Source organism: Ceratotherium simum, unplaced genomic scaffold (genome assembly GCF_057802395.1).
Source record: "Ceratotherium simum simum isolate JZ-2026a unplaced genomic scaffold, ASM5780239v1 HiC_scaffold_53, whole genome shotgun sequence".
NCBI lineage: Eukaryota > Metazoa > Chordata > Mammalia > Perissodactyla > Rhinocerotidae > Ceratotherium > Ceratotherium simum.
This window is the reverse complement of record NW_028261269.1, coordinates 156,030-183,875: the sequence shown is the minus strand read 5'-3', so window position 1 is coordinate 183,875 and position 27,846 is coordinate 156,030. Positions and strand designations below refer to the sequence as shown.

The window sequence follows — 27,846 nt, the reverse complement described above, 5'->3', positions numbered from 1 at the left end:
CTATTTGATGGCATTGAGTGTGAATTTCCCATATTTTTCCTTTACATGATGATTGATGGTAAGTGAGCTTTCCTCCTGAAATTTAAGCTATAGGATATAAGTGGTTTAAAGAAGAGAAAAATGAAATATGACTCCTTTCAGCTAGCAAAATAGACTGCACACAGTGATGTTAACTGCTCTGCATTTTTGTACGCTACTCTTCTGCTTTCTGAGTGAATATTAAATCATTTTCTGTAAAAGAATTTAAAGAATTAAAGAAATACTTTATTTAAAAAATGATGCAAACATATTTTCATATTTGCAAAGAAGTTTTTTTATGAATAGAAATCACGAATACCATAATTCGTAACATTGTGAATATCTATAATATTTACACATATAAATAGAGATATTTCAATTAAAATTCTGTTTTCGATTCTAAATGCTAACATGACCTTCTAAAATCAATTTCCTGAAAAAATATCACACACGTTTGCATTACCTTTTTCAATTTTATTTTTACATTTATGTAGAAAATTACCAAAATAATTATAACTGGGCTAATAGATTTTCCTAAGGTAAAATTTCTGTGGTGCTTGTTGAGCTCAGATGCTGTTGGATTTTATATTTTACGTTTTAGGAGTTTTTAGAGGCAATCCCAGCCAAGTAAAGGAATATCAGGACCTTCTGACTCCAGTACTTCGTCAGACCACAGACGGTATAGTTGGCTTGTTTTTCAAGAAATTCTTCCTCCTGATATTTCCTTCACATTCCTTTGAAATGCGTAAATGATTGCTTTTTAAACAGAACAGTTTATTTAAATTGAAAAAAATGAATGAGATCTTGAATGAATTAGAAAGAATAATTTATTAATTTGCTATAATAAATTTGTTTTTATAAAAGGAGTTCATTAGGCAATACAAGGATGAAGACGAATTTAGGTCGTCATGGCTGTAGTAATTGGAAAATAGTTCATTGGCTAAGCCCAGGTTCTTCATCTGTTATCTACTGTGTAACTCCACTCTGTGTAGTGCGGCAATAATATAAAATGACTGATTTGTATTCAGGTCACCAGAAATGGTATGTTCAGGTGACTGCTGCCCCCTCCAGAGGGCCAGCTAGAGGCTCTGTCCTAGCCTAAAGGTACTACCATTGTCAAGAACATTCTGGCCTCCTCTTTGGAGTTGCTTCTAGGGCTTTTAGCATGTTATTTTGAATGTCTGCTGTGATGCTAAAATGTCATCCTTTGAGGATGGGTTTAATATTTTAGAAATGGTCAAAAGGCCCCATCTTATGAGTAGTGTGTTGGTTGCAGTTAAACACTGTCAGGGCCCATAAAAGAACATAACTGATTTTTCTGTATGACTAGAAAACTAGTTATCAAAGGAATTCCAAAGGAGAAGTTCCAAATATCTTTGGGGTTTGGAAGTATTAATAAAATGAGAATATGTTCTCATAAGTGAACAGCTTTGAAAACATATTTATCTGGAAGTTAAAAATTATGATTTGTTGGGGCTGGCCCAGCGGCGCAAGCGGTTAAGTGTGCGCACTCCACTGCGGCGGCCGGAGGCTCACCGGTTCGGATCCCAGGCGTGCACCGACACACTGCTTGTCAAGCCATGCTGTGGCGGCGTCCCATATAAAGTGGAGGAAGATGGGCACGGATGGTAGCCCAGGGCCAGTCTTCCTCAGCAAAAAAAAGAGGAGGATTGGCAGATGTTAGCTCAGGGCCGATCTTCCTCACAAAAAATATATATATATATATGATTTCTTGGTAAAAAATGGATGGCTTATGGGCACAATGCATGAACTGGCGGTTACAGCACTGAGCCCTGTTCCTGTCTCACATGAAGTTTGTGATATTCTTTAGGGTTTTCCACAAGTACCCTAAATACTTCACAGTATGTGCTCACCCTTTAAAATACTTGTAATGTTAAAGTAGTGAAATGTTTATGGATAAACATTGAATTTGAAATAAAAATTAATTAATTTATTTATGTCTTTATGCTCCAAATAATTACTTGTGCAATGTGAGAAATAATGTAATGCGTGTGGTAATGCATATGATATTTAAAATCCCTTGAATGAGGTCTTTTAGTACTCAGTGGTAAATCACTGACGCCTTGAGGTGGTGGTTGAGTGGACCACACTTTAGGCTTCATCACGTTCAGAGAGTGGTGTTCAAACTACTCCCTGTGAATCATAGACCTTTTTACTAGTTCTAGACACAAATATCGTGATTGATTGATGCATGAAGAAGGAAGCAAATTTTAGGGAAATGAGGGAAATTAAGTTTACTATGGGCTGATATTGCAAAAAGTCTTCTGTAGCACTCTACTGGAATTGGGTTTTTTTCCCCCTTTACATCATCCACAGAGATTCTAGTCTTTAAATAATAATTTTTAGTTTCTACCAAGGAATATTTTTAAACAGTTTGCTCACAGGGTAAGATGGATTTTTTCTCTTCAGTGATATTGAATGGTAGATAATGGGTTTAATGATTAAAATGAGGATTTCTTCCCTCTAAGCAATGGCTCAGGGTTATAATTCTTCATTTAAGATTATACAGTATCTCATTTGTAAAACTTCCATAGACTAATCCTATTAAAGGTAGCTTCTTCAATGGCTCTAAATATTTGCGTACTGTATATTTGTTGATTCATTTAAAGGTGTTAAAATTAAATGTTGTTAAAGGAGATTATGTTAACATTGTTGGCTAAAGCATAACATATGCTGTCAAATTAGTGTTTTAAACTCAAGAAGCTTTTTCCACATTTTGCACTTGCAATTTCTGAAAGGAGCCAAAATATCCAATTTTCTGTAGTCTATCAAATCTGTTACCTCCTCTACAACCTTTCTCTCTCCTTTCTAGTTATTGCAATTTCTTGAAGAGAAAATTTGGGAAGGACACTGATTTGTTATATTTTAAATATTTATTTTTAAACTCCATAGGTTATCCTGTTGTACCAAAGCACTACTATGTGCCAGCTGATTTTGTAGAATCTGAAAAAAGAAACCCTGGTAGTCAGAAGCGATTTCCTAGCAACTGTGGCCGTGATGGAAAACTGTTTCTTTGGGGACAAGCCCTTTATATCATCGCAAAACTCCTGGGTAAGTGGAGAAGGTTGGGAACAATTTTATCTCTTGTTATCAAGTCGTTAGAAATAAGTATGTCAGGGGCTGGCCCAGTGTATTAGTGGTTAAGTTCACACACTCCTCTTCGGTGGCCTGGGGTTTGCAGGTTTGGATCCCAGGTGTGGACCTACTCACTGCTCATCAAGCCATGCTGTGACAGGCATCCCACATATAAAGTAGAGGAAGATGGGCATGGATGTTAGCCCAGGGCCAATCTTCCTCAGCAAAATGAGGAGGATTGGCAACAGATGTTAGCTCAGGGCTAATCTTCCTCACCAAAAAAAAAAAAAAAAAAAGAAGTAGGTCTTTGCAGACATTTTTCTTGTGTTTGCCTGGCGTTTCATGCTGCTAAGAGGTCTTGGGGCAGTTTCTTGGTATGTAAAGGTATATTAATATGTCTGTTTCACTGAATGATGATGGACGGTTTCTGGGAAGAAAGTCAGATAGTGTGGGTACCATTATCATTTAGAGGGCTGCATTCAGCTTAGTGGATAGGTTTCTAACAGAAGCCTATGGGAACTTTGAGTTACTTTTATATAAGGTAATAAAATTCTGATTTAATATAGCAATCATGTTTGGTCATAGCTTTAGTAAACCACTTGCCAAAAGGAATTGGTTATCCCAGAGTTTTCTTCTTTCCGGTAAATACACATTAGCAATTTACTCAGTTTGCTAGAGGCTTAACGGGAACATTATTCATAATTCTTTGAAGAATTATTCTTTAGCTTTTCCTAAAACTTCAGCTGAATAAAAGTACTCTTTGGACACATTGAAATGAAGGCTAATTTAACGAACACAAAGAACTATTATGCCTCTTCCTGTGCGATTCCTTGCTAAAATTTAAAATATTATTAGCATTTCCATCAAAAAGGCTATCTTATTAGAGGCAGAATTCCTTTATGGCAAAAAGATTATGAAACAGGCTGATTGTGAATATTGTACCTGCACTAAAAGAACTGCTTGCTATGTGAAATACTGTTGTTGTCTTTGTTGTCCCCAGTACTACTGCATAAATGCTAAATTTGTGCTGTAGGAGTAATTGTCTTTGGTTTCTTTTTTTTTCCATTCCATTAGGGAAGAATGTTTCAAAGTCCAGATTTCCAATTCAAGCTTTACACAGATGATATATAAGGGCAAATAGAAGCTAACCAAAGAAGAGAAAATTAACTTAATGCTGTTTCCAGTTTGCTCTTTTCCTAACTGTATTTTCTGGGTCTCCATATAAACTTAATCCTAATTTTAAAACCTGTAGAAAAATTTTCTTCCTTTAAAAGGACAGCTTTTTAATAAGGAGTTAATATTATTTATACAGGTTTTGCATTTAGATTTTCCAACAGACAAATATATATAGATGAAGTAGTGTTCTTAGAATCAAGCCTAGTTGGTAAGGTTATCTCTGGGTAGAATGTTATTTCCTTCTCACTAACATGAATATGAAGAAGCCTTGTTGATACTCACGGCTAAATAAAACATATTATAGTAGAGGAGTAGCTAACCTACCTTAGGACAAGAATTTTAACATCAGAATCCTAAGTACTATACTTGGAAATTACAAACGAGCATAAGGAAGTTTTTCTGTGATTCAGAGGCTGAAAACTGGTGCCTGGGATATGGGATTTGAGATCTAAACCTTCTTCATTCTACTGCTTGCTATATATTCAGCCTGAGGTTGATACAGTGAGAAAAAGTGCTATTTGAGCAAAGCCTGTGGATAAAATTGAGAAGCCTAGTGATTTGGGAATGCAGAATTGACTATACTCTACATAAGCAAATTGAGCTTTAAAAAAAAAGAAAGAAAATTGAAAACAATATCAATCAGTAAAAAAAGCATTGGACCTTCTTTACTCCAAAATTAATGTATTCAGTGTAGACAGATTTTGAGTTTAGATACCATTTTCTTATCTTAAGACCAGAGTGAACAGAAATAGTGTAGGTCATGCCTTGATCTGTTTCACGATCAAAAAGAAGAAAGAGCCTTCAAAGAAAGAGTCAGTTTCTCTTCTTCCCTGCTGAGCTTCTACAAAGGCGGTAGAGAACATGCAGAAGGTGTGTTGCAAACTAGGAAACAACATGCTTGTCTTCCCTGAGAAAGAGATGCTGCATATTCTTTAGCACTCTTACCTAGCTGTGTGTCTTCTGGTTGACAACTCACTCTTAACTATTGTATACTTGTCCCAAGAACCAACACACTTCTGTGGACGTTAATCAGCATTCTAGATGCCACATTTACCAACAAAGGCTTATTTATTCATTAAAGAAGCCTCAGTTGGATATCTGCTTGACAACATTTTATGGACAGTTAATTGATTGGAGTTATGTGAAAATAATAGAACAGTAAATCTTTAAAAATATTCTGGAATATATGACTTTTACTAATTCAGGCCAGTTTGTATCCAGTGAAATCCACTAAGAATATTTTGTTCTGTGTGTGCCTTAGTGAATAATTATACAACAAAACTATGTGACTTGTATTCCACTGTTAGAGCAAAAAGACTCAATATGCTGTTTCCTGGCCGAAGGCTTGACCTACCCACTGTGTTCTTAGAAAATAGTTAATTATTACAGTATTTCTTTTTTTTTCTTTAGAAAATTTAGACTTTTAGAATTATCAGTGTTTGCTATAAAATGGGTAAATAAATTGTAAACATGTTTATTTTAAACCAGAGACATATTTTAAGATACATTTGTCTTGTCTTAGAATAAAGTGATCATTTGTTATACCTACAATTGTTATTTAAATTTGGAAGTTTAGAAACTATCCATGTAAGAGATGATCAGTCTGTAGAAAGCAGTGTACTTTTTGAGTTCTTTGCAAAAATAACTGTAAAAGTATTTATCACATAAAAGTTCTTTGGATTGCATTTCTTTTTTGAGGTTAAGAAAAGTAGGGAAATATAAGATAACATAAGGTTAATGATAACTTTACTCTAAAACTTTCCCAAAGCCATTACTTAACTTTAATATGTTTTCTTAGTATTTTCTAAAAAGAGAAACTAACATATCAGTTGTTTAGCTTTAAAAAATATCTGACTTCTAGATTTTATCTTGTCTTTTCAATATACATGCAACTGACTTTCCTTTCTCTGTACGTAGGACACTGACAGTGATGACCTTCATGTAGGTCCTACTGTAAGATCCCAAATCGTTAAAGATTAGAGCTTTATATACTGTATACCTTAAGACAGGCGAATAGAAGGATTTTTGTAGAATGGATACTTTGAAAACATTATGAAAGCATTATTAGTAAACATCAGGAGTTAAAGTCAGTCATGTTCTTTGATTAAGCTTGAATTATTGAGTAATTTTAATAAGTACACCTTTCTCTCCAATATACACAAACTCCCAAGATATTCAGGTGAATGAAAATTTTCTTGAGTTTTGTGAAGACTTTTTTTCTTTTTGGCATGAATGTTATTTAATTTCCTGGGAGTTTTATTCAGAGACTTTTAAAGTGATAAAATGGATATAAAAGTACTTTAAAATATCCAAAGTGTTATGTACATATAAAGTTCCCAACTTAATTGCTTGGGTACCTAAAGTTCTTTGGTAAGTCATTGTTTCAAACTCAATTTATTTTCCACTAGACTATATTTTAAATGAGTATTAATACCTAGCAAACTTGTAGCCACGTGGTATAGATTATTTCTCTAACATTATCATCTTTTTCCTCCACTTCTTCTCCCCTAGTTTCTCTTCCTTTTTTCCTTTTCTTCATGTTTTTCTTTGACTGTAGTGGAAAGATCAAGAGTTTTGGGATCATAAACTTAGGAACTAGGCAGTTCACGGTTTGCATATAAGTTCTACTACTTACTATTTATATGACTTGAAGAATTTTCTTACCTTCTGTGATCATCAGTTTCTTTATTTTTATGTCAGAAAGATTAACTGATGAGGAAATATACATAAAGCATTGACTGTGGGACAACTACATACTTCAATGGTTCTTCTACTTCCTGCCCTTCTACCCTCCCTCCCTCTCTCAGCCACCATTTAGGATATAGTTTTGTGAAAATATGTTGCCTAGTTCTTGTTAACCAGGCAACTCAGGATGCTCCTGGGCCCTCCCTGCTAGTACTCCCATTGCCACAAAACATCACAGGAAGAGAATGCTTGCCTAGTTGCTCCATAACCATTCATCTGCTTGATGATTCAGCTACTATTTGTAGAGGCCTGCTCTGTGCTAGTCGCTGTGATATCCAGTAGCTCTACAGCAAGAAAGGAATGTGACAATCTGGGAAATATTTCTGTCCTCTGAGGGCAGCCTAGTTATTCTGATATACTGCTTCCTAATTCCAGTGTTTGTAACTAAGATAAGTCCATTTGCATTTGATTTCATTCATGATATTTCTTGCCCAATTGACCTCAAATATAAAAGCCACTTATTAAGCCTGGAAATTTAATGCTTTTAAAAGTTAAAGTAAATCAGTGATCACACCCCTAGTGTGCATGAGGTCATCCGAAGCTGAGGTCTTGATTTTCATTGGTCCGTTGACTTCAAATGCAGTTGACTTAATTTTATTGCTCAGTATAGCACGTGTTTTGTTACTGATCAGTAAAGGTAAAATGAATAGATAAGAGTACAGATATATTTATAAATTGTGGTTGCTGAAAGATTTCCCATCTGTTACACTTCAGGAAACTTCAAGCAGAAAGACATCAATTTCTGAGCACTTTTGTTATCCTTTTCATGGTATCCTTGTGATTGATAGTGACCTATAATGGGATTTCTGTGCAGTGGGCATTATAAACATCTTGAGAGCACATGTAATACAGTATTACTTGAAAAGCTTCACGTAGGAAGATTTTCTTCTTTTAGCTTATTGTATAAATGACTAGCTTTCTTAAAACTGAAATTTTTAGTTGAATTGCTACTAGGGCTAGAAAACTTGTATAAAAAATTTATGATCCCACCCTCAAATATCTTAGTGACATTGAATATGAAAGCAGTGATGCCTAGAGTTCGAGAAGACTGCATACATATTGTCAAACTATTTCCCAGAAATGCTAATAATAATACCTGCCTTAAAATGTGTCAGATTCTGTGCTCTACCCTTTGCAAATAATGTCCTAAGTAATCCTCCTAACTCCTCTATGAGATGGGTACTCTGTGTCATAACTGAAGCTCCGAAGAGCTCAGCACCTCACCCGAGGTCACCCAGCCCGGGACTGACAGAGACTTGATTGATTTATTCAGGAGTCTTCGAGGTGCTTGTGTCACCTGTAACCTTTGTGGCAGTAAATATGCTTATTAAAAATAAAAACTTTGGTAACCTAATAAGAATTAATTTGTATCCTGTTTTCATTTACATGCTGATTGTTAAAAACATATTTCTTAGTCATTTCTGTATCCTCTGTGAATTGTCTGGATATCTGCTTTGTGCGTTTAACCTTGGTTTTACGATTTTTCTTATCAGTCTACATAAATGTTTCATATGTTAGGTATACTAAACCTCTCTGACATTTTCCTAGTTTGTTTGCCTCTAAACTTTGCTTGTTCTGTTTTTTGATGAATGAAATTTAAAGTCTTTATATATTCAGGTGTTTCATTGTTTTTCTATTTAAATTTTTGCCATAGAATTTAACATTAAATCTTTGAAAGTTCATCGCTGTTAATCAATTGAGTTAAAAACATATATTATACATTTGAAATTTTTTGGTATAATGTATTAGGTTGAAGATCTACATTTTCTTTTTCTTCATAGCTCATTTCTTAATACATGTGTTAGTAATATGTGTCCCTGCCCCTGAGAATCAACCAGGCTTTGCAGCACAGAATTTTACTCCATAAATTAGCTGCTGAGCCTGTTTTAGTGTGTCCTATGTAATTTTGGTGTCATGATAAAAAATTACTCTGTTAAATTTCCTTTAAATTGTCATTTCATTAAAGAAACAAAAATTCTCCTTAATATTTTCTTTTTACCCTCAATAATTATTGTTAGAGGTAAACCCAGGGTATGATTTATAAGCCTTTCTATGCATAAAAAAGTGCAAATATTAATGAACCTAATCTGTCTTCTAAGGATTTAAAGACAGCTATTCCTATTTATAGAAATGCTTGATTTTCTGTGAGCTTTGGTACTGTATTGTGAAATGTAGAAAGCCAATTGCTCTTTTCTCCTGTTGTCTCATTTTCCCTTTAACAATTCTGTAGTTGGTTGGGTGTAAGTTCTTTCAGGCTTCTCACACTTCACCAGAAAGCTGGTGTCACGGAATTAGCACAATGAGGAGCTCCATTTTTGCCTCCTGAATGATAAAAATCAGTGCAGTGAAAAAAATGTATGTCTGTTAACTTGACCTTTTAAAATACCTGTCACTTTTACCTCTATGGAAATTAAAGTAATGATTATGGCAATTAATGTTTCCAAATTTGTTAACTCACCAATTTATTATTTTGGTTAATAAGTCTCTTGAGTACCTACTGTATGCCAGATGCTGTGCTAGGTAGTGGGGTACAGCTATGAGTAAGAAGCATACAGCCTGTGGAGACATAGACAAGCACATGGTATAAGTGGGAACATCAAGCTAGATATGCAAATACAGTACAAAGAAAGAAATAAGAAGGAAGTACAAAGAAATAAACTTTCAAAAGACTTGGTTAACTATTTGATTCATATCAATTTTGATACGTTAGCATTTATGCTTTCCAAGGATATAAAGATTTCTTAATTTATCTGTCATCATTTATAAATAACAAAATAATAAAGATAGAATTTCATTTCTATAGAATGACAGTGAAACATCAATTATGTAAAATGCTTGTTGGTAGTGGAAATTTTTCCACATCTCAATGATCAGACAAATGAAATAGGGAAATAATTTGCTGCTATTTAGACTATCATGGTCAACCTTGCATCATGAGCTAAAATGATAGTAATAAATTGGAATTATATGTTGATATTTGCCATAATTAAGCCTGTATTGGTTTGTTTTAAATTTTGCAAAAGTATTTTTTTTCAGAGAGAAGAATGTTCTGTAATATGCTTCCTGATTTGGGTAGGAAAGTATAACATATCAAGGTCTAAATTGTTTGTTTATTGTTTCTTCCTCCTGGTGTCTCTTCCATCTGTATTGTATAGAATGTCAGTGTTCTCAAAGGACAGAATTGTATGTGGTTTAGAACCCCGACTCCAGAGAGAGACTGCCTGTGTTGGAATCTAAGCTCTGTCATTTACCAGCCGTGTGCAAGTTGCTTAACCACTCAGTGCCTCCATTTCATCATCTGTAAAATGATAAAGTTGTTGTGACGATTAATGAATTAATACATGTGACATACTGCCAGGGATGTAGTCAGTTCTGTGCGAGTGTTGCTAGGGTTGCTGTTGCAGAGGCAGCAGTGGCTCTGGTGGCTTCTGTGGCTGCTCCTCCTTTTTTTGTTATTCTATTTTTAATATCACTTTTATTATTATTAAAAACATCTTCCAAGTGTTACTATAAACACCTTTGGCGATTTTGCCTGTTGGATAACATTGCACATGTGCCCTGAAGTTACCCTCAAATAGAAATATAATGAGAAACATTCCCAAAACTGCAAAGAAATTTATAAGCATTTTTGTGGTTAACTCCCTGTTCTGTTTTTCAGAATTATTCACTGTCTAAAAGCAGTACCTAAAAAGCTATGGAAAATGAGGTGTAATTTTTTTCTTTTTTTTAGTAAATATTATACGTGGGTGAATTTATACAAAACTCAGCATGGTGTCGTTTTTATGTGATCAATATAGAATTGAAGATCAAGAGTGAAATGAGCACATTTTCATAACGTAAGTGCGGTAAAAATAAAGAAGTGTGCTGACTCACTTTAGAATAGTTGGATTCCTTTTTCGATGTTATTATTTAATTATGTTTCACATGTCTGAGCATAATAAGATAACTTGATAGATGTGCAAATGCTGAGTCAGAGTATGCTTGCTGTAAATTTGGGTAATACTGCCAACTTGTCCTCTGACGAGATTATGCAGAATTACATTTGAGTTGTGGTTTCCCACCACCGACTCTCTCCTCCCCAGCTTAGTTTCTTCCAGGCCCAGGGAGAATCCCTGCCTCAGTGAGTCTCAGGTGCTGATGGGCCTTTCAGGTGTGTTAGAGCAGAAGACAGCAAAGAACCACTGACTTAGTACCTTCTTCTCAACCTCCCCTCCCAAAAATCTAAGTGGCGTTCCTTGTTGTATCCTTGGATTTTATCAAAAGTTGCCACAAGGGACTACCACATGAAAAGAGCTTCCGTGTTTACAGTATAGCAGCAGTTGGAGACATTACCGTCATGCTGGTCAGTGCCCCAGAAAAAACGCCCCATCTCAGAAGACTATTGTAGAATTTAGCATCAGCAGACACTTTGACTCCCCTTAATGAAATGATTTCCTTCCTTGAGAATGCAAATGCATTATTTTTAGAACAGCTTTATTGAGGTATAATTTACACACCATACATTTCACTTATTTAAAGTTTACAATTCGGTGGTTTTTAGTATATTCACAGAGAATTGTGCAACTGTCACTACAAACAGTTAATTAATTTAATTTTCATCATCCCCCAAAAAACCTCATACCCTTTAGCAGTCACCCCCCACTTCCCCCCAATCACTTCACCCTTCCCCCGTTCCCCCCAGCATCCTGGCTATATCAGACAATGTTCTGCTGCTATTCATGGTGTTTTCGTGGCCAGATTTTTTGGAAGTGGGTGGCCGGGTTCTCCTTCCTAGTCTGTCTTAGCCTGGAAGCTCTGCTGAAACCTCTTCACCATGGGCGACCCTGCTGATATTTGAAATACCAATGGCATAACTTTCAGCATCACAGCAACACCCAGCCGCCACAGTGTCACAACCAACAGATGGGTCGTGTGGTTCCTGATCAGGAAACGAACCTGGGCGACAGTGGAAGAGCGCCTGATCTTAACCACTAGACCACCAAGGCTGACTCCCCACCCCAGCACTAGACAGTCATTAATCTACTTTCTATTTTCTATAGATTTTCCTGTTCTGGACATTTCATGTACCTTGACTCATAATGTGGGGCCTTTTGTGACTGGCTATTTTCACTTTTTTCACTGTTTGCAAGGTTCATCCATGTATCAATCAACGCTTCATTCCTTTTTGTGGTGGAATAACATTCCATTGTACGTATATACCACATCTGATTTATTCATCCATTCCTCAGGAGATAGACATTTGGGTTGTTTCCACGTTTTTGCTGTTATGAGTAATACTGCTATGAACTTTCATGTACAAATTATTGTTTGACATTGTTTCATTCATAAAATGACATGTTTTTAGCTTTCTTGGATATACCTAGGGGTGGAAAACCACTGAATTGTAAACTTTAAATAGGTGAAATGTATGGTCTATACCTAGGGGTGAGTCATATTGTAACTCTGTGTTTAACATTTTGAGCAATTCCAGACTGTTTTCCAAAGTGGCTAAACGATTTTGCATTCCAACCAGCAATGTATGAGGGTTCCAATTTCTCTACATTCTCTCCAACCCTTCTTCTTGTCTGTTTTGATTATAGCCATCCTAATGGATGTGAAGTGGTATTTCATTGTGGTTTTGATAAGCATTTCGCAAATGACTAATGTTGAGCATCTTTTCATGTGCTCATTGGTAATTTGTAAATCTTTGGAGAAATGTCTATTCAGATATGTCTATTCAGGTACTGTGGCCATTTTTAAATTAGGTTGTCTTTTTATTATTGAGTTTTAAGAGTTCTTTAAATATTCAAGGTACAAGTTCCTTACAAGATATATGCTTTGCGAATACTCTCTTCCATTCTGTGGGCTAACATTCTGCTTTCTTGATGGTGTCCTTTGAGGCACAAAAGGTTATAATTTGGACAAAATTCAATTTATCTCATTTTTTCTGTCATTTATGGTTTGATGTCGTAGTTTTGTCTAATTCAAAGTCACAAAGATTTATGCATATTTTCTTCTAACAGTTTTATAATTTTAGCTCTTACGTTTAACTTTTTGATCTATTTTCCGTTTATTTTTATAGATGGTGTGAGGAATGAAGGTCCAACTTCATTCTTTTGCATTTGGATGTCCAGTTGTCCCAGCACAATTTGTGGGGAAAAAAAACTTATTCTTTTCCCTCTTGAATTGTTTTGGCACCCTTGTCAAAAATCAATTGACTGTAAATGTAAAGGTTTATTTCTAGACTCTCGATTCTATTCTGTTGATCTGTGTGTCTTATCTTCATGCCAGTACCACATTGTCTTAATTACTGTAACTTCTTCTTTTCAATCTGGATGCCTTTTATTACTTTTTCTTGCCTAATTTCTCTGGCTAGAACCTCCATTACAATGTTGAATAGAAGTGACAAGAGCGGACATCATTGTCTTGTTCCTAATCTTTGGGACATTCACTCTTTGATCATGAGTATGATATTAGCCATCAGTTTTTCATAGATGCCCTTTATCAGGTTGAGGAAGTTCCCTTCTATCCCTAGTTTGTTGCATGCTTTTTATTAAGAAAGGATGTTGAATTTTGTCAAATGTGTTTTCTGTGTCTACTGAGATGATCATGTAGTTTTTTGTCCTTTATTCTATTGAAATGGTATATTGCAAGTATTGATTTGGGATGTTAAGCTATCCTTGCATTTGTGGGATAAATCTCACTTGGTCATGGTGTGTAATCCTAAAATGTTCCTGGCTTTGGTTTGCTAGTATTTTCATTGAGGATTTTTGTGTCTATATTCAGAAGAGATTTGGGTTTGTAATTTTCTTTCTTGTGGTGTCTTTGGTTTTGGTATTTGGGTAATACCAGCCTCTTAGAATGAGTTGGAAAGTGTTCTCCCTACTATTTTTTGGAAAAGTTGGTGAAAGGTTGGTTTTAGTTCTTCTTTAACTGTTTGGTAGACTTCAGCAGTGAAGCCATATGTTCTGAGCTTTTTTTTGGTGGGAAGTTTCAGTCACTTGTTACAAATCTGTTCAGATTTTCTGTTTTTTCTTGAGTCAGTTTTGGTAATATGTGTATTTCTAGGAATTTGTCTATATCATCTGGGTTATCTAAATTCTGGGTGTACATCTGTTCATAGTATTCTCTTATAATCCTTAAAGTTGGTAGTAATGTTCCTTCTTTCATTCCTGATTTAGTAATTTGTCTTCTTTCTTTTTCTCTTGGTCAGTCTAGCTAAGGGTTTGTCAACTTTTGAGCTTTTCAAGAATCTTCTTTTGGTTTAATTTATATTCTTTATTGTTTTTCTATACTCTATTTCATTAATTTGCACTCTGATCTTTATTATTTCCTTGCTTCTGCTTGATTTTGACTTAATTTGTTCTTTTTCATCCGCTGTCTTAATGTGGAAGAATAGGTTATTGGTTTGAGGTTTTTCTTCTGTTTTAATATAAGCATTTACAGATACAAATTTCCCTCTGAGCATTGCTTTACCTATATCCCATAAGTTACGTTATGTCTTCATTATTTTCATCATCTCATCAGAAAGTACATTAGAAAGTATTTTCTAATTTCCCTTTTGGTTCTTCTTTGACCCATTGGTTATTTAGGATTACGTTGTTTAATTTCTACGTATTTGTGAATTTCTAAAACTTCTTCCTGTTATTGATTTCTAATTTCATTCTATTGTGGTCAGAGAACATACTTTGTATGATTTCAGTCCTTTTAAATTTATTGAAACTTGTTCTATGGCCTAGCATATGGAAGACGTTCCATTTGCATTGAGAAGGATATATATTCTGCTGTTATTGAATGGAATGTTCTATAGATATATATTAGGTCTGGTTGGTTTATGGTGTTGTACAGATGCGTTTTTGATAATGTCATTTCCCTTCTTTGTTTTTCAGCTGATGAATTAATCAGTCCTAAAGACATTGATCCTGTTCAGCGCTATATCCCACTACAGAATCAACGTAACGTGAGCGTGAGGTTTTCCAATCAGGTAAAGAGAGATTTTATTTCTTGATTTAGACTCATTCAAAGACATTTAAAGCTTAATTGAAGAAGAAATTTTATTCTGAAGGGCTTTTTATTGCTTTTTCCGAGGGCGAAGATTCTCCGTCTCTGGTTAGTTAAGATTTACTTGTGGTAAAGGGCTCTTTTTTAGTGAGGGAGTATGAGCCAGATATGTCTAACAAGATGTTTTCCAGGTAAACATTTTCCTCTTCAAAGTGGGTAAGCTTAAGGTGTCAAATGTCTTTGAGAAGATGCAGTACCTATGGGAGGCAGGGAGATAGATGAGACGGCACCATATTGAAGGGAGTGGGGTCTGGTGAAAGGCCCTGTGCTTGACGTCTCTCCAGCACTGTGTCTCTGTGACGGGACAAGTGACTGACAGAGTTGTTCTTAGTACTTGGTGATGTGTCGGGTGAAGGAATAGTTCTCAGTTTTTTACATTTAGTAGCTATGGATTCAGATTGTGTTGTGTCAACAGCGTAAGTGTTTGCAGGATCAGCAAGATTGATGTAGACTTGAGCAAACTCTCAAGTATTAAATGATACCAGTAATGAGGACTGTTAAAATGAAAATGCTGTGGATTATGGAAACTGCCTGAGGAGAAAGGGAATGAACTTGAGTGTGTGCCTGGGATTCCAAGCAGTTAACATTTATGTAATAAGAACAGCATCAGCACTTATAGAAGACATGTCTACAAAATTGAAATGCTGCTTTTATTTTAAAAAACATGCATATACAAACACACACACACACAGAAATAAATGTTTGTTTTAATGAGAGAAAGGAGAGCCAGCCGGCTCCGTTACATTCTATCCCGCTGTTTCTGAGTCTTCTGCTGGTCTTCAACCAAACATGCTAAGTGCTCCTTGTGGTTTATAGATGGGAAGCTATTTGGGAGACTTGTAAATAAATGTTAAGATTTTCTCAAGAACATAAAATCCCTATGTTAATATGTGATAGAAATTTTTCACTGGCCTGTTAGCTCCTACACAAGGTGGGGATTCAGCCTTTATCTTAGTTACCACTGGGGTCAGTGCAGTACAAGTGTACATTCTGTACAGATTTGAGACATGCAGTTTATCATTGAAGAAATGATAAAATAGGGAATACATTTAACTTCATATTACCCAGTGCTGTGACTCGGAGCCATTTTAAGACTAGTGTTTATCATTTACATAGCATTTCACATGTGTGACCCACTTCTCTAGGGCAATGAAATCTCAAATCCTTTTCTTAGAAAATAAAGTAATAGGTCACAGATTTGAGGTGTGGGGGCAGGAGCCAGAGAACATCAAAGCACATGGCTAGCAAAATCCACAATATAAACAATTTTTTATGCTTGATACTTATAAGGAAGGCTGTGGGTTATTTTTATTTTTTGACATCCAATATGCTTGCAGCTCTTTCTCTCTCACTCAAGAAAGCATATCAGAGTGAGTGAGAGTGACTTTTATAGAGAATTTGCTTTACGTGTATTTTTTAACGTTGAAATCATTTTCTGATGTTGTCTGTGGCATGCCTCCCTGGTGGAGCCACATCGCAGCTAAGAGACTTGCTCTAGGGTAAGGACAAAGGCTCGTCTCCTGCAGCCATGTGGTAGATTACGTCTGTGCAGAGTTGTGTATGGTTTCTGAGAGGGAGATGATGGGGAGGATTGGCAGCAGAAAATTGCTGGGAGCTGTCATGCCCCACCCTACTGGCAGCTTAGTTGTGGTAGGATATAAAATGGTGAGGTGCCCTTGTCACTTTCTCAGCCATTTAAGCAGTAGCCAAGACTGGCATGCCCATGTCCATTGCTGGCTTGGGTGACATGGACTGGTGAAATATAGAGGTCAGATGTAGTCCTCTGCTTGAAATGGTGTCAGTGGCCTCTTGGTCATGATTGACCAGGTCAGACTTTGCAATTAACTGATGTGTGGGGGTTGACCAGGTGCTTTAAAGTCTGCCAAGTGTTGGAAAAAGTAAATAGAGAGTAGTAAATTTCAGACAATTCCTGAAAATGACAGAAATCCCAGACTTTGAAGGAAGATGTATCGGGGTCCCCATGACCACCCTTAGCCTCAGAGATTCACTAGAAGGACTCACGGGACTCAGAAGCTGTTATACTTACACTTAGGGTTTATTATAGTGAAAGGATACAGGATAAAATCAGCAGAGGCACATGGGGCAAGTCCTGAGGGAACCAGGCACAAGCTTCCCAGTGTGCTCTCCCAGTGGAGCCATGTGAGACACAGTTACCCAGCAGCCACGTGTGACAACACGTGCAGAGTGTTTCCAACCAGGGAAGCTTTCTCAAGCTGGAGTGTCCAGGGTTTTCACTGGGGGTCAGTCCTGTAGGCATATAGCACCTGCATGACTGACCTCGGTTATTCAAGCTCTAGCCCCTTAGAGAAAAAGCAGATGTTCACCATAAATCACAATGTTAGGGGAAACCCTCTGGACAAACTAGTACGTTGTGGCCCAAGGCCTCAGGCATGCAAAAACACTCTTATCTGACAGAACATTCCAAGAAGCCAGCCAAGGGCCCATCCTGAAAACATGCCTTTCTTGGGAATGTTCAGGGTTTGAACAACCCAGACCTGCCGAATCAACTCATTCCTTCACAGAAGGGTTATGGCAGAAGGAAATTTCCAGAATCCAGAAAGCAGGGAGTGTGCTAGAACTGTAGAAAGGTCCATTCCTTCAAGTTTGCATAGGGCTATTGGCACATTGCAAACCCAAAACATTGAGGACTAAATTGAGAACTGTTGATTTTCTTAACAATACCCGTAGCAAATTCATTTCAGGAAAAGGGAATACTTTTGTACCTGGGGGTAAGACTGAGGTTGGAGAAGTGTGGTATCATCTAGGGTAACCCTTCTCACTACTCACTCTTTAGTCAGAAATTGCTGTTTCCTCTTGATGTTAGTTAGAGAACAAAACAAATCCCATTTTGTAAGTAAAGTTTAGAGAAGTAGAAAGAAAAGCATTGTAAGCAATGGCAGATATACTTGAACGTATTATGAGATTCTGACCAAAAAAGAAAAAAACCTTTTGGAGGTCTTCGAATGTAAACTCCTAGAGATGAGAAACTATGTTTTATTCATTTTTGTAGCTTCAGGACCTGTCCTAGTACCACAACACCTGTTATATAGGAGGTACTCAGTGTTTAACTTGAAGGCTTGAGGATGCTTGAAGGGATGCTTGAAGGGATGTGTGGGGGGAAGGTCTGTCATGGGAAATAGTGGACTTCTCATGCAAATATCTCTAAATCTGTTTCTCTAATTGTGATTCTTTCCTAATATTTAAACTTGAATTTCCAACTACCTGGTGATCATCTCTCCACAGATCTAGTATTTAAAACCCGATGTTTCTGGTTGTATACTTATTTCTAACTCATCAAGTTGTATACATTAAATATGCACAGCTTTTTGTATGTGCATATTTCTCAATACAGTGGTTTAAAAAATTTAAAAAGAAGTAAAACCCAACATTCCTAATGCCAAATTTGTTGTCTTCTCTTTTCAAACCTGCCCCTCTTTCCACAGTCCCTATCTTGGATAAGAAAGGACTGCAGTAGTCTCTTCTCACACCAGTAGCTTCTGTATTCAGTTGATTGTCATATTGGCTTTGCCTTCACAGTAACATCCACATTTGTCTCCTCATATTCATCCCCACTGCCATGTACCACTCAGACTTTATTACTACTCAATGGGATGATTACTATAATCTCTTTGTCTCCAGTCTCTCCTCCTGTTTGTCATCTGTGCTTGAGAACACATGATCTTATAAAGCGTGGGTGCATTCATGTTATTTTCTGCTTAAAAACTTCCCTGACTCTCTGCTACCTACAGGATAGATTCTAAACTCCATATCCCGACATTCGAGGCCCCACACGGTCACCTCAATTCCTTGTTTTTCACCTATATCCTGCAATTTCTCCAAATTTCTGCCTGCTCTTCCTTTGCTAGAGTCTCAGCAGAATTGTTGATCTAATATCACACCCTGCCCTCAACCACTCCCAGACCTCCACACTTAGTGCAACCTTCATCCTGAAACCCTGGCCTCTTTTTGAGTCAGAATCCTTAAAATCCAAGCCCCATGCAGTGCCTTTTTCTTTGACTACATATAAAAGTTATATAAACGCAGGGGCCGGCCTGGTGGCATAGTAGTTAAGTTTGCACGCTCCGCTTTGGTGGCCTGGGTTCACAGGTTCAGCTCCTGGGCACAGACCTACACCACACATCAAGCCATGCTGTGGCAGTGACCCACATACAAAATAGAGGAAGACGGGCACAGATGTTAGCTCAGGGCCATGCTTCCTCAAGCAATAAGAGGAAGATTGGCAAGAGGTGTTAGCTCAGGGCCAATCTTCCTCACCAAAAAAAAAAGTTACATAAATGCATATTGTAAAACGTGAAATAATACAGATGAGATTCCAGTGCAATTGCATTACAACCCATTGGGAGTATTAACCATTCCACCATTTCTCCATCTCTAGAAAAGCCTTTTTTAAATCTATATCTGTTTTCACCTCTGTCTCCAAATTTCTGAATAATGTAGAGTAACTCCTGTGCTTGATGTTTTACCTTCACACAGTAGCTGTTGTTTCTTTGTTTTGGAAAGATCACTTGTATACCCCAACCTCCCTTCCATCTTAATCTCCCAATATTTAGTAGTTATTTTTAGTTCTTTTATTTATCACCTTTATAACTTGAAACGATGTAATAAAACTACATTTTTTGGGTCATCTCCTTTTGGGAACTTGTCCTTATTTTTGATGTCCTAAAATTTCATGGGAACCTGTTTTTGTACGAATCTTATTTTCATTTATTTTGCTTGGCATTTGGTTGCCCCTTTCATTTTGTGACTTTCTTCAGTTGTGGGAAATTTTCTTAAATTATATCTTTGATAATTTCCTTTTCTTTATTCTCTCTATTCTTTCTATTAGTGCTCTTATTAGTGAGATCTTAGACCTAAAGGAGTGATCCTCTGACTCTCTTCTTTTTTTTCATATGGTTTCTATTTCTTTGTGTTTTTTTTGCTCTACATTCAGGGAATCTTCCTTAACTTTTTGTTCCAGCTCTTCTGTTGAATTTTTTTTCAAAGTCACATTTTAATATCTAATAGCTCATTCTTGTTCTCATTTTCATAGCTTTCTAGTTTTTATTTAAAATTATTGTCACAATTACTACAAATTTGGAGAGTCAAAAATTTTTGAGGTATCAATTGAATAAAAACTTTTTTTAACTTTTTATTTTGAAATAAATACAGATCCACAAGAAATTGCAAAGAAATGTCCAGGGAGGGCCTGTGAATCCTTCACTCAGCCTCCACAATGTTAATGCCTTATATTACATAGTACAACAGAAAAACAGAAAATTGACAGTGGTACAGTCTATAAAGCTTATTCAGATTTAACCAGTTATACATACACTCATGTGTGTGTGTGTGTGTGTGTGTATGTGTGTGTGTGTAGAGCTCTGACCATTTTAATCACATGTGTAGCTTTCTGTAACCTCCATCATAGTCAAGATACTTAATTGTACCATCACCATATCATAATAAGGCTTCCTTGTGTTACCCCTTTTTAACCACACCCACTCCCTCACCCCCAGTTTTAACCCCAGACAACCACTAATCTGTTCTCCATTTTATAATTTTGTCATGTCAGGAATGTTATATAAATGGAACTATATGATATATAACCTTTTGGAATTGGTTTTTTTCACTCAGCATAATTCCCATGAGACTGATACAAATTGTTGCGTTATGAAGTTTGTTCCTTTTTATTGCTTAGTAGTATTTCATGGTATGACTATACCATCGTTTCACCGTTCACCCACTGAAGGATATCTTGTGGCTTATTTGACGTTTCTTAGAATTCCATTATGATTTATTTATAATGTTTTTTAGTGTATTGCTTTCTTAAATTTTCTTAGTAGTTGCTCTAGGAATTACCATATACATACTTAGATTATCAAAACTCTACTGTATCAACATTTTACCACTTTAAGTGAAGTGTAGAAACTTTACTTCCATTTAGTTTTCTTTCCCTTTTTCACTTTTTAAGCATAATTTTCTTAAGTATTTCCTCTGCATTAATTGAGCAGCACATCAGGTTGTGTGAAAATTTTTGCTTCAACCATAAAATTTGATTAAAGAAACTCATGAGGTAAAGGAGAGTCTGTTCTGCTTATCTCAACTTTTACCATTCCATTATTCTTTCCTTTCTGAATGTCTCAGCTTTCTGGAAAAATGGTTTCATATAATATGTGGTATTTTGTGACTGGCTTTTTTCACTTGCATAATGTTTTCAAAATTCATCAATCTGGTAGCATATATTAGTACTTCATTCCTTTTTACAGCCAAATAACATTCCATTGTATGTATATACCACATTTTATCATTTTCTTTCTGTTTAGATAGCTTTCTCTGGATATTATTTATAAGTAGGTCTGCTAACAAACTTATTAGTTTTCCATTGTCTGATAGTGTCTTTATTTCCCCTTCATTCCTGAAGGATACTTTTGTTATATACAGGACTCCTGATTGGCAGTTGTTTTCTTTCAGCACTAAGAATTATTGTACCACTTCCTCTGGCCTCTGTAGTTTCAGATGAAAAATCCCTTGTCGATTCAAATTTGTGTTCTTCTGTAGGTAATAACGCCATTTCTCTCTGGCCTGACACCAGCCTGAGCTGGTGTGGCTGGATCGGCCCACTCACTGGTTCCCAGGTGTGGCACTGGGGCTGGGTAGGCTTGTCACTGCTGTGGAGCTGCTGCTGCTGGTGGATCAGACTGCCTGCTGGTGCCCTGGTTCTGAAGTAGGGGTTGAGCTGGCTCTTGGAACTTTACTGCTGCTCCTGCAGGTGAATTGGACTGCCTACTGAAGCCTGGTTTGCCAAACAGGGATCTGGACAGCTCACTGGGGCTTCTTTGCTGATGCTACAGTTGTATTGGCCCACCAGTGCCCTGGTTGTGAAGCAGAGGTTGGGTGGGCCCATTAGGGCTTTGCAGTTGCTGCTAAAGGCAAATTGGCCAACAAGTACCTCAGTTGAGGAACTAGGGTTGGGGTCCCCACTTGGTCTCTGTTGTGCTTCGTGTTTCCCAGTCCTTTCGCCAGAGGGAACAGACTTTTATTGTTTTTGTGTTTGTTTATTTTTTTGTCTATGCCTGTTGGTTGTGTCAGGCTGCAGGCTTCCCTGGTGTTCAGCCCAGCATATGCGGGATCTCAGGAATCGCACTGTATTGCCATTCTTCAAGTCCTGAGGTTCTTAGCCAGTCCAGTCTACCTTCTTCTTTCCAGCTTTCAGAGTCCTTTAATTGTTATCCATTGATTATTTTCAGGGTAAAAAATTGTAATTAGAGCAGGAGGGAAAACTGAGTCTACGCATCTTGTTCCCATTTCCCTTTTTTCAATAGATACTTTATCTCTGTAAGTCTTTCTGTAAGTAAAATTTGGAGTTAAGATTTCTTCTGTTCTTGAAACATCTTTTTTCTCCAGAGTAATTGTATAAAACAATAACAGCTATCATTTATTGAACTTTTTTAAATAAAAGCTTTATTGAAATATAATTTACATCCTATACAAGTCACTAATTTAAGGTGTACAATTCAATAATTTTTAGTATATTCATCACAATCAATTTTAGAACATTTTCATCACCCCCAAAAGAAACCCTGTACCCTTTAACAGTCACTCTCCACTTTCCTCAACCTTTCTCTCTCTCCCTACCCTAGCCCTAGGCAACTACTAATCTACTTTGTGTCTGTATGGGTTTTCTTATTCTGGACATAGCATATAAATGGTTTCATATATGTGATATTTTGTGACTGGCTTTTTTTACTCGCATAATGTTTTCAAAATTCATCAGTGTTGTAGCATGTATCAGTACTTCATTCCTTTTTAGGGCAAAGTAACATTCCATTGTATGTGTACACCATATTTTATTTATCCATTCATCAGGTGATGGACATTTGGGTGGTTTCCACTTTTGGCCATTATGAATATTGCTGCTATGAAATTTTGTGTACAAGTTTTTGTGTGACATGTTTTCATTTTTCTTGGACATTATGGAATTGCTGAGTCATATGCTAACTCTATGTTTAACATTTTGAGGAACTGCCAGTCTGTTTTCCAAAGTGACTGCATTATTTTGCATTCCTACCAGCAAAGTATGAGGGTTCCGATTTCTCTACATTCTTGTCCATACTTGTGATTATCTGTCTTTTTGATTATAGCCATTCTAATGGGTGAGAAGTGGTATATCATTGTGGGTTTTTTTTTTTGCCTTCCCTGGTTACTAATGTTGTTGAGCATCTTTTCATGTGTTTATTGGCAATTTGTATTTATATTCTTTGGAGAAATGTCTGTTAAGATACAGTGTCATTTTTTAATTGGGTTATTTGTCTTTTTATTATTGTATTGTAAGAGTTCTTTATGTATTCTGAATATGAGTTCCTTATATGATCTGCAAATTTTTTATGCCATTTGGTAGACTGTCATTTCACTTTCTTGATGGTGTCATTTGAAGCACAGAAGTTTTCCATTTTGATGAAGTCTAATTTATCTATTTTTTCTTTGGTTGCTTGTGTTTTTGCTGTCATATCTAAGAAACCATTGCCTAATCCAGGGTGATGAAGATTTATGCTGATATTTTCTTCTAAGAATTTTATAGGGTTAGCTCTTATGTTTAGGTCTCTGATCCATTTTGAGTTAATTTATGTATATAGTGTGAGGTAGGGATCCAACTTGGTTCTTTGCATGTGAATATCCAGTTGTCAAAGTGCCATTTGTTAAATCTCCAGAGTAATTTTTTTCTTTTTTTTTATTGTGGCAAAATATACATAACATAATATTTACCATTTTAACCATTCATAAGTGTACAGTTCGTTGGCATTAAATGCATTTACAATGTTGTGTAACCATCACCACTGTCTATACCCAAAACCTTTTCGTCATTCCCAACAAAAACTCTCTACCCCTTAAACAATGACTCCCCCTTCTCCCCACCCTCCAGCTCTTGATAACCTCTATTCTGTCTTCTGTCTCTATGAATTTGCCCATTTTAGGTACCTCATATAAGTGAAATTATACAATATTTACCTTTCTGTGTCTAGCTTATTTCACTAAATGTAATATCCAAGGTAATTTTTGTGTTTCATTAATGTGATGTTTCTCTTTCTTCCTGCTGGTTATTTTGTCACCTACCTGATGATCTTCATTTATCCAGTCATATTAATGTGATGGATGATCTGATTGTATCTTACGTGGTCTCACTTAAGTGTCTCAGTGTCTTAAGTGGTCTGCCCCCACACCACCTCAACAAGAGGTGAGGGAGATGTGATTAGGAGTTTTGTCTCTCAGGGATCAGACCCTCATCATTCTTGCCAAATGCCAGAATGTGAAGGGGAAACTTTGAGGAGGCTCTTGCCTACACTGGAAGCATTAACTTGCGCCAGTCAGTTTGTTCAGTATATTAAGAGAAAAACTTGGTTTTATTGCTGACTGTGGTTCTCTGTGTGGGGCATGAGGCTGGCCACTGTGGCCTTTCATCAGTTCTGTGTCACACCCCACTTCTCCCATCTGCCCTCCATTGTGCCTGCAAACCAGGTGCCCCTCTGGGGCCCCTCTATTCGGTGGATCAGCTCCCACACCTGTGGCAGCATTTTGGTGATACTCTAAGTGGTATAGTTTGGGATATATGGGCTTCCTCTGCTCTGCTTTATGCATTAATGCACTTCCATTTGCCGTCTCTTATACTAGAAATGTGCTGAAATATCTTATTTGATGTTTTCTCTTCATTGCTGTGGCTTTAGTTTTTTTTATTTATTATTAACATCTTTATGGTCATTTCTGTGGGGTCTGAGGAGGAATGAGAATTGAGTGCATGTGCTCACTTTGCTCTCTGGAACTAGAAACCTAAGCCTTACCTCCTTTGCTTGAGTCTTATCTCATTGTTTCTGTAAGTGTTTTTTTCTCCAGCTACCCTCTATGCTCTACAGATCTGGGTTGATAAACCTAACACTGGGATTTAAGCAGAGTAAATGTTCATTAAACAGTTGTGATGACCCCAAGTAGATGCAAACCAAGTAAATTAAATGCCAAAATTATTCATATTATCTGATAAAGAAATATTTGAAAGAAAATAATTAACCCCAACCTGTTAATTAGTCTGTCCTTTATTCTTATAAATAGGGTAACAATGCCTGCTCTTCTTGCTCCCACTTTCCTATGTCACATTTGATTTAGAGAAGATAAATTATACAAAAGACCATATTATCCAATCATCCTATAAACAACCCCCTGGAAACAAGTCATGTGGGTTTGGCAGCTGTGCCACTAAGCCTGCTTTCCTATAGCTCTTTACGCACTCCATGTTACAACACTTGTCACACTGTTGTAGTTGTGGCCTGGCAAGGCTCCTCACAGTAGAGAATGTGTCTTATTCTTCTTTGTGTTCTATCAGCCTAGTCTGGTATTTGTCAGGGCAAGAGAAAGGAAATGAGAGAAATAAGAATAGCCACTATTGATTGTGCTCCTACTGTATGGGTATTTTATATGTATTGTATGTATTATATCTGATTTTAACACTTTTCTGAAATATATATTATTATACCCATTTTGCAAATAGCTAATGTGAGTCTCAGAAGGTTAAGTAATTTTTCCAAGGTCACACAGTTGTCAAGTGGCATAACCAATATGAAGGTGTTACCTGAAGAAGGAAAGGGGGAGGGGATGTCAAGCATTTGGAAGCAATGATTTTTGTAATGGTGTGAAGGAATTAACAAAGGAAATAGCTTATTAACTGAACAGGCTGGCTCAATATTACATCACAGAAAAATAGTTGCACCTGTGCCTTAGCACACTGAGAGGGCTGTGGAAATGATCTGAAGAATTAGATGCAGAGATGTCACCTCATGGGGTTGATCATGTTAAAAGGGTCTAACTGTTAGCTTCTTTCTTCTTCCCTGTTAGCACTAGGATGAGACCAAGTCCACAGTCTAATAATTAGTAATTTTATTAGGGATTTTCTTCTTCCTTGTCCAAAGGAAAACACTTTCAGGAGCCTAGCAAGCTTCTTTGAGTGTTTACTCTCCCTCTCCTTTCACCCTAACTTGTTGTCGGTAGATGTTCATCGTTTTCTGTTGCCTCAGTAATTCTGGTGCTGACTACCTACTGATTATCTGTCGATGAGACTTTCGTTGTTCGCACTGCAGTGACTCTGCCATGTTAACATCAGATAATGGTTTCTTGAAGGCTGTGTTTGTTTCCAGCCTTTGGTGCTCATTTATATCTGGAAGAGATTTGACTGGTGCAGAAAGTGTAAGCAGCAGACCATGTACATTTCACTGATTCTTTGTATTCTACATTGCAGTTGTCCACTGGGGATAAGGTGACCCTACAGAGGACATCCATTTATAGCAACCAGGGGTAGGTTTCTGGAGTTGTAGAGCAAATGGACTTTCTTTTGAAATGTGTATTATACTAATCAAAATACAGAAGATTAGTGGTTAAATAGGAAAACACACTTCACACCTTTTTAAATGTTTGCAGGATTCTGTCTGAAACTAACATATTTAACAGGCAGTAGCATAAGACCAGCCAGGAATTGGGTTTCTTTTCTTCATTTTTAAACCAACTTGAGAAAATTTGATGTTGTTTCTTGAAATTGATGGTGAATGCAACAGAATTTTTACATAAATAAGCCATTCTAACATCAAAGGACGAGTCACAGAAAAAAAAACACTATGATATGAAAATGCTGTGTTAATATTCAAGAATATAAATAGGAGAGATTTCATATTGCTAGACCTTCTGCCTAGCAAAACAGTGCAGAGCACAGCCTCTGGAGGCACAGTGTATGGGTTTGAATCCAAGTTTGGGCAAGTTGGTTAACCTCTGTTATGCCTTAGTTTCCTCGCATGTAAAATCAGAATAATACTCAAGAGTTGTGAGGATTAAATGAGTTAATACAGGTAAAGAGCTTAAAACAGCTCCTAGTTTGTAGTTAAGCACTCAACAAATGTTAGCTATTATTAATATTTGCATTTTGATAGTTCCAATGCAGACGTGGTAGTTAATCGAGGTGCCCAGTAGTTAATGAAAAGAAAAGGTACAAGGTTGTGTTGCTATTGAACATGGCTTATGGTAGAATTTGAAACGATGAGCAGAAAGTTCTTGGGAGGCCAGGGTTGAGGCTTAGTTCTTTGCCAGGGTGTGGGTAATGCAGATGATGGAGTAAAGGGATGTTCAAGGAGGGCAGGACAAAGGAGTCTAGTGAGAAGGTAAAACAGTGTCAGTGGATGTGAAAGTGTGGAGAATTTTGACTTTGAGATGGTGGTTCAAGAAGGCTTTTGACTACCTTGTTGGCTGGGAGGAACAGCACAGCACTGGCAGAAATTCAGGTGCTGGTCTTCAGACCTCACATGATTCACCCGCGGTGTAATCTGGGGAAGGTCTCCTAATGTATCTGGAGTGTAGTTCTCTAATCCATAAAATTATTTGGCTGGGTTTGATTCGTAAATCTCTTTCTAGCACTTCTGTTGCTGGCTTCCATGATCCAGGTTATTGGTAACCTTTGAGTGATTTTAGTGGATAGTGTGCCCAGAAGCCAGATTGTAGGGAGTTAAAGAGCGATTAAATGGTGGAAGACCATCTGTTCAGGAAGTGAGTCTGCTGCAATCCAAGAAAGGGTATAAGCCTCTCCTAATTTAGTAGATTTGTTATATAGCAATCCTGCAACATGAACCTATACCGATGTCCCTCTTTTATTCTTGTTTCAAATCTATTCACAGTTCTTAAAGGTTTATTAATCTTTGACGATTTAAGTACATTTTGCACATGGCTCAG

The 27,846-nt window shown here is 36.8% G+C and overlaps 1 protein-coding gene across 1 annotated transcript; it reads left to right on the top strand.

Moving 5' to 3' along the window:
• On the top strand, positions 1–26,612 carry LOC147911166 (phosphorylase b kinase regulatory subunit beta-like; the record flags this gene model as incomplete). The annotated part of the gene is made up of 5 exons (XM_087428474.1): positions 1–58; positions 620–697; positions 2,932–3,090; positions 14,904–14,998; positions 26,372–26,612. Coding segments are annotated over 5 exons (450 nt in total), but the record flags the coding sequence as incomplete, so codon positions are not given.
• Positions 26,613–27,846: the final 1,234 nt, after the last annotated feature.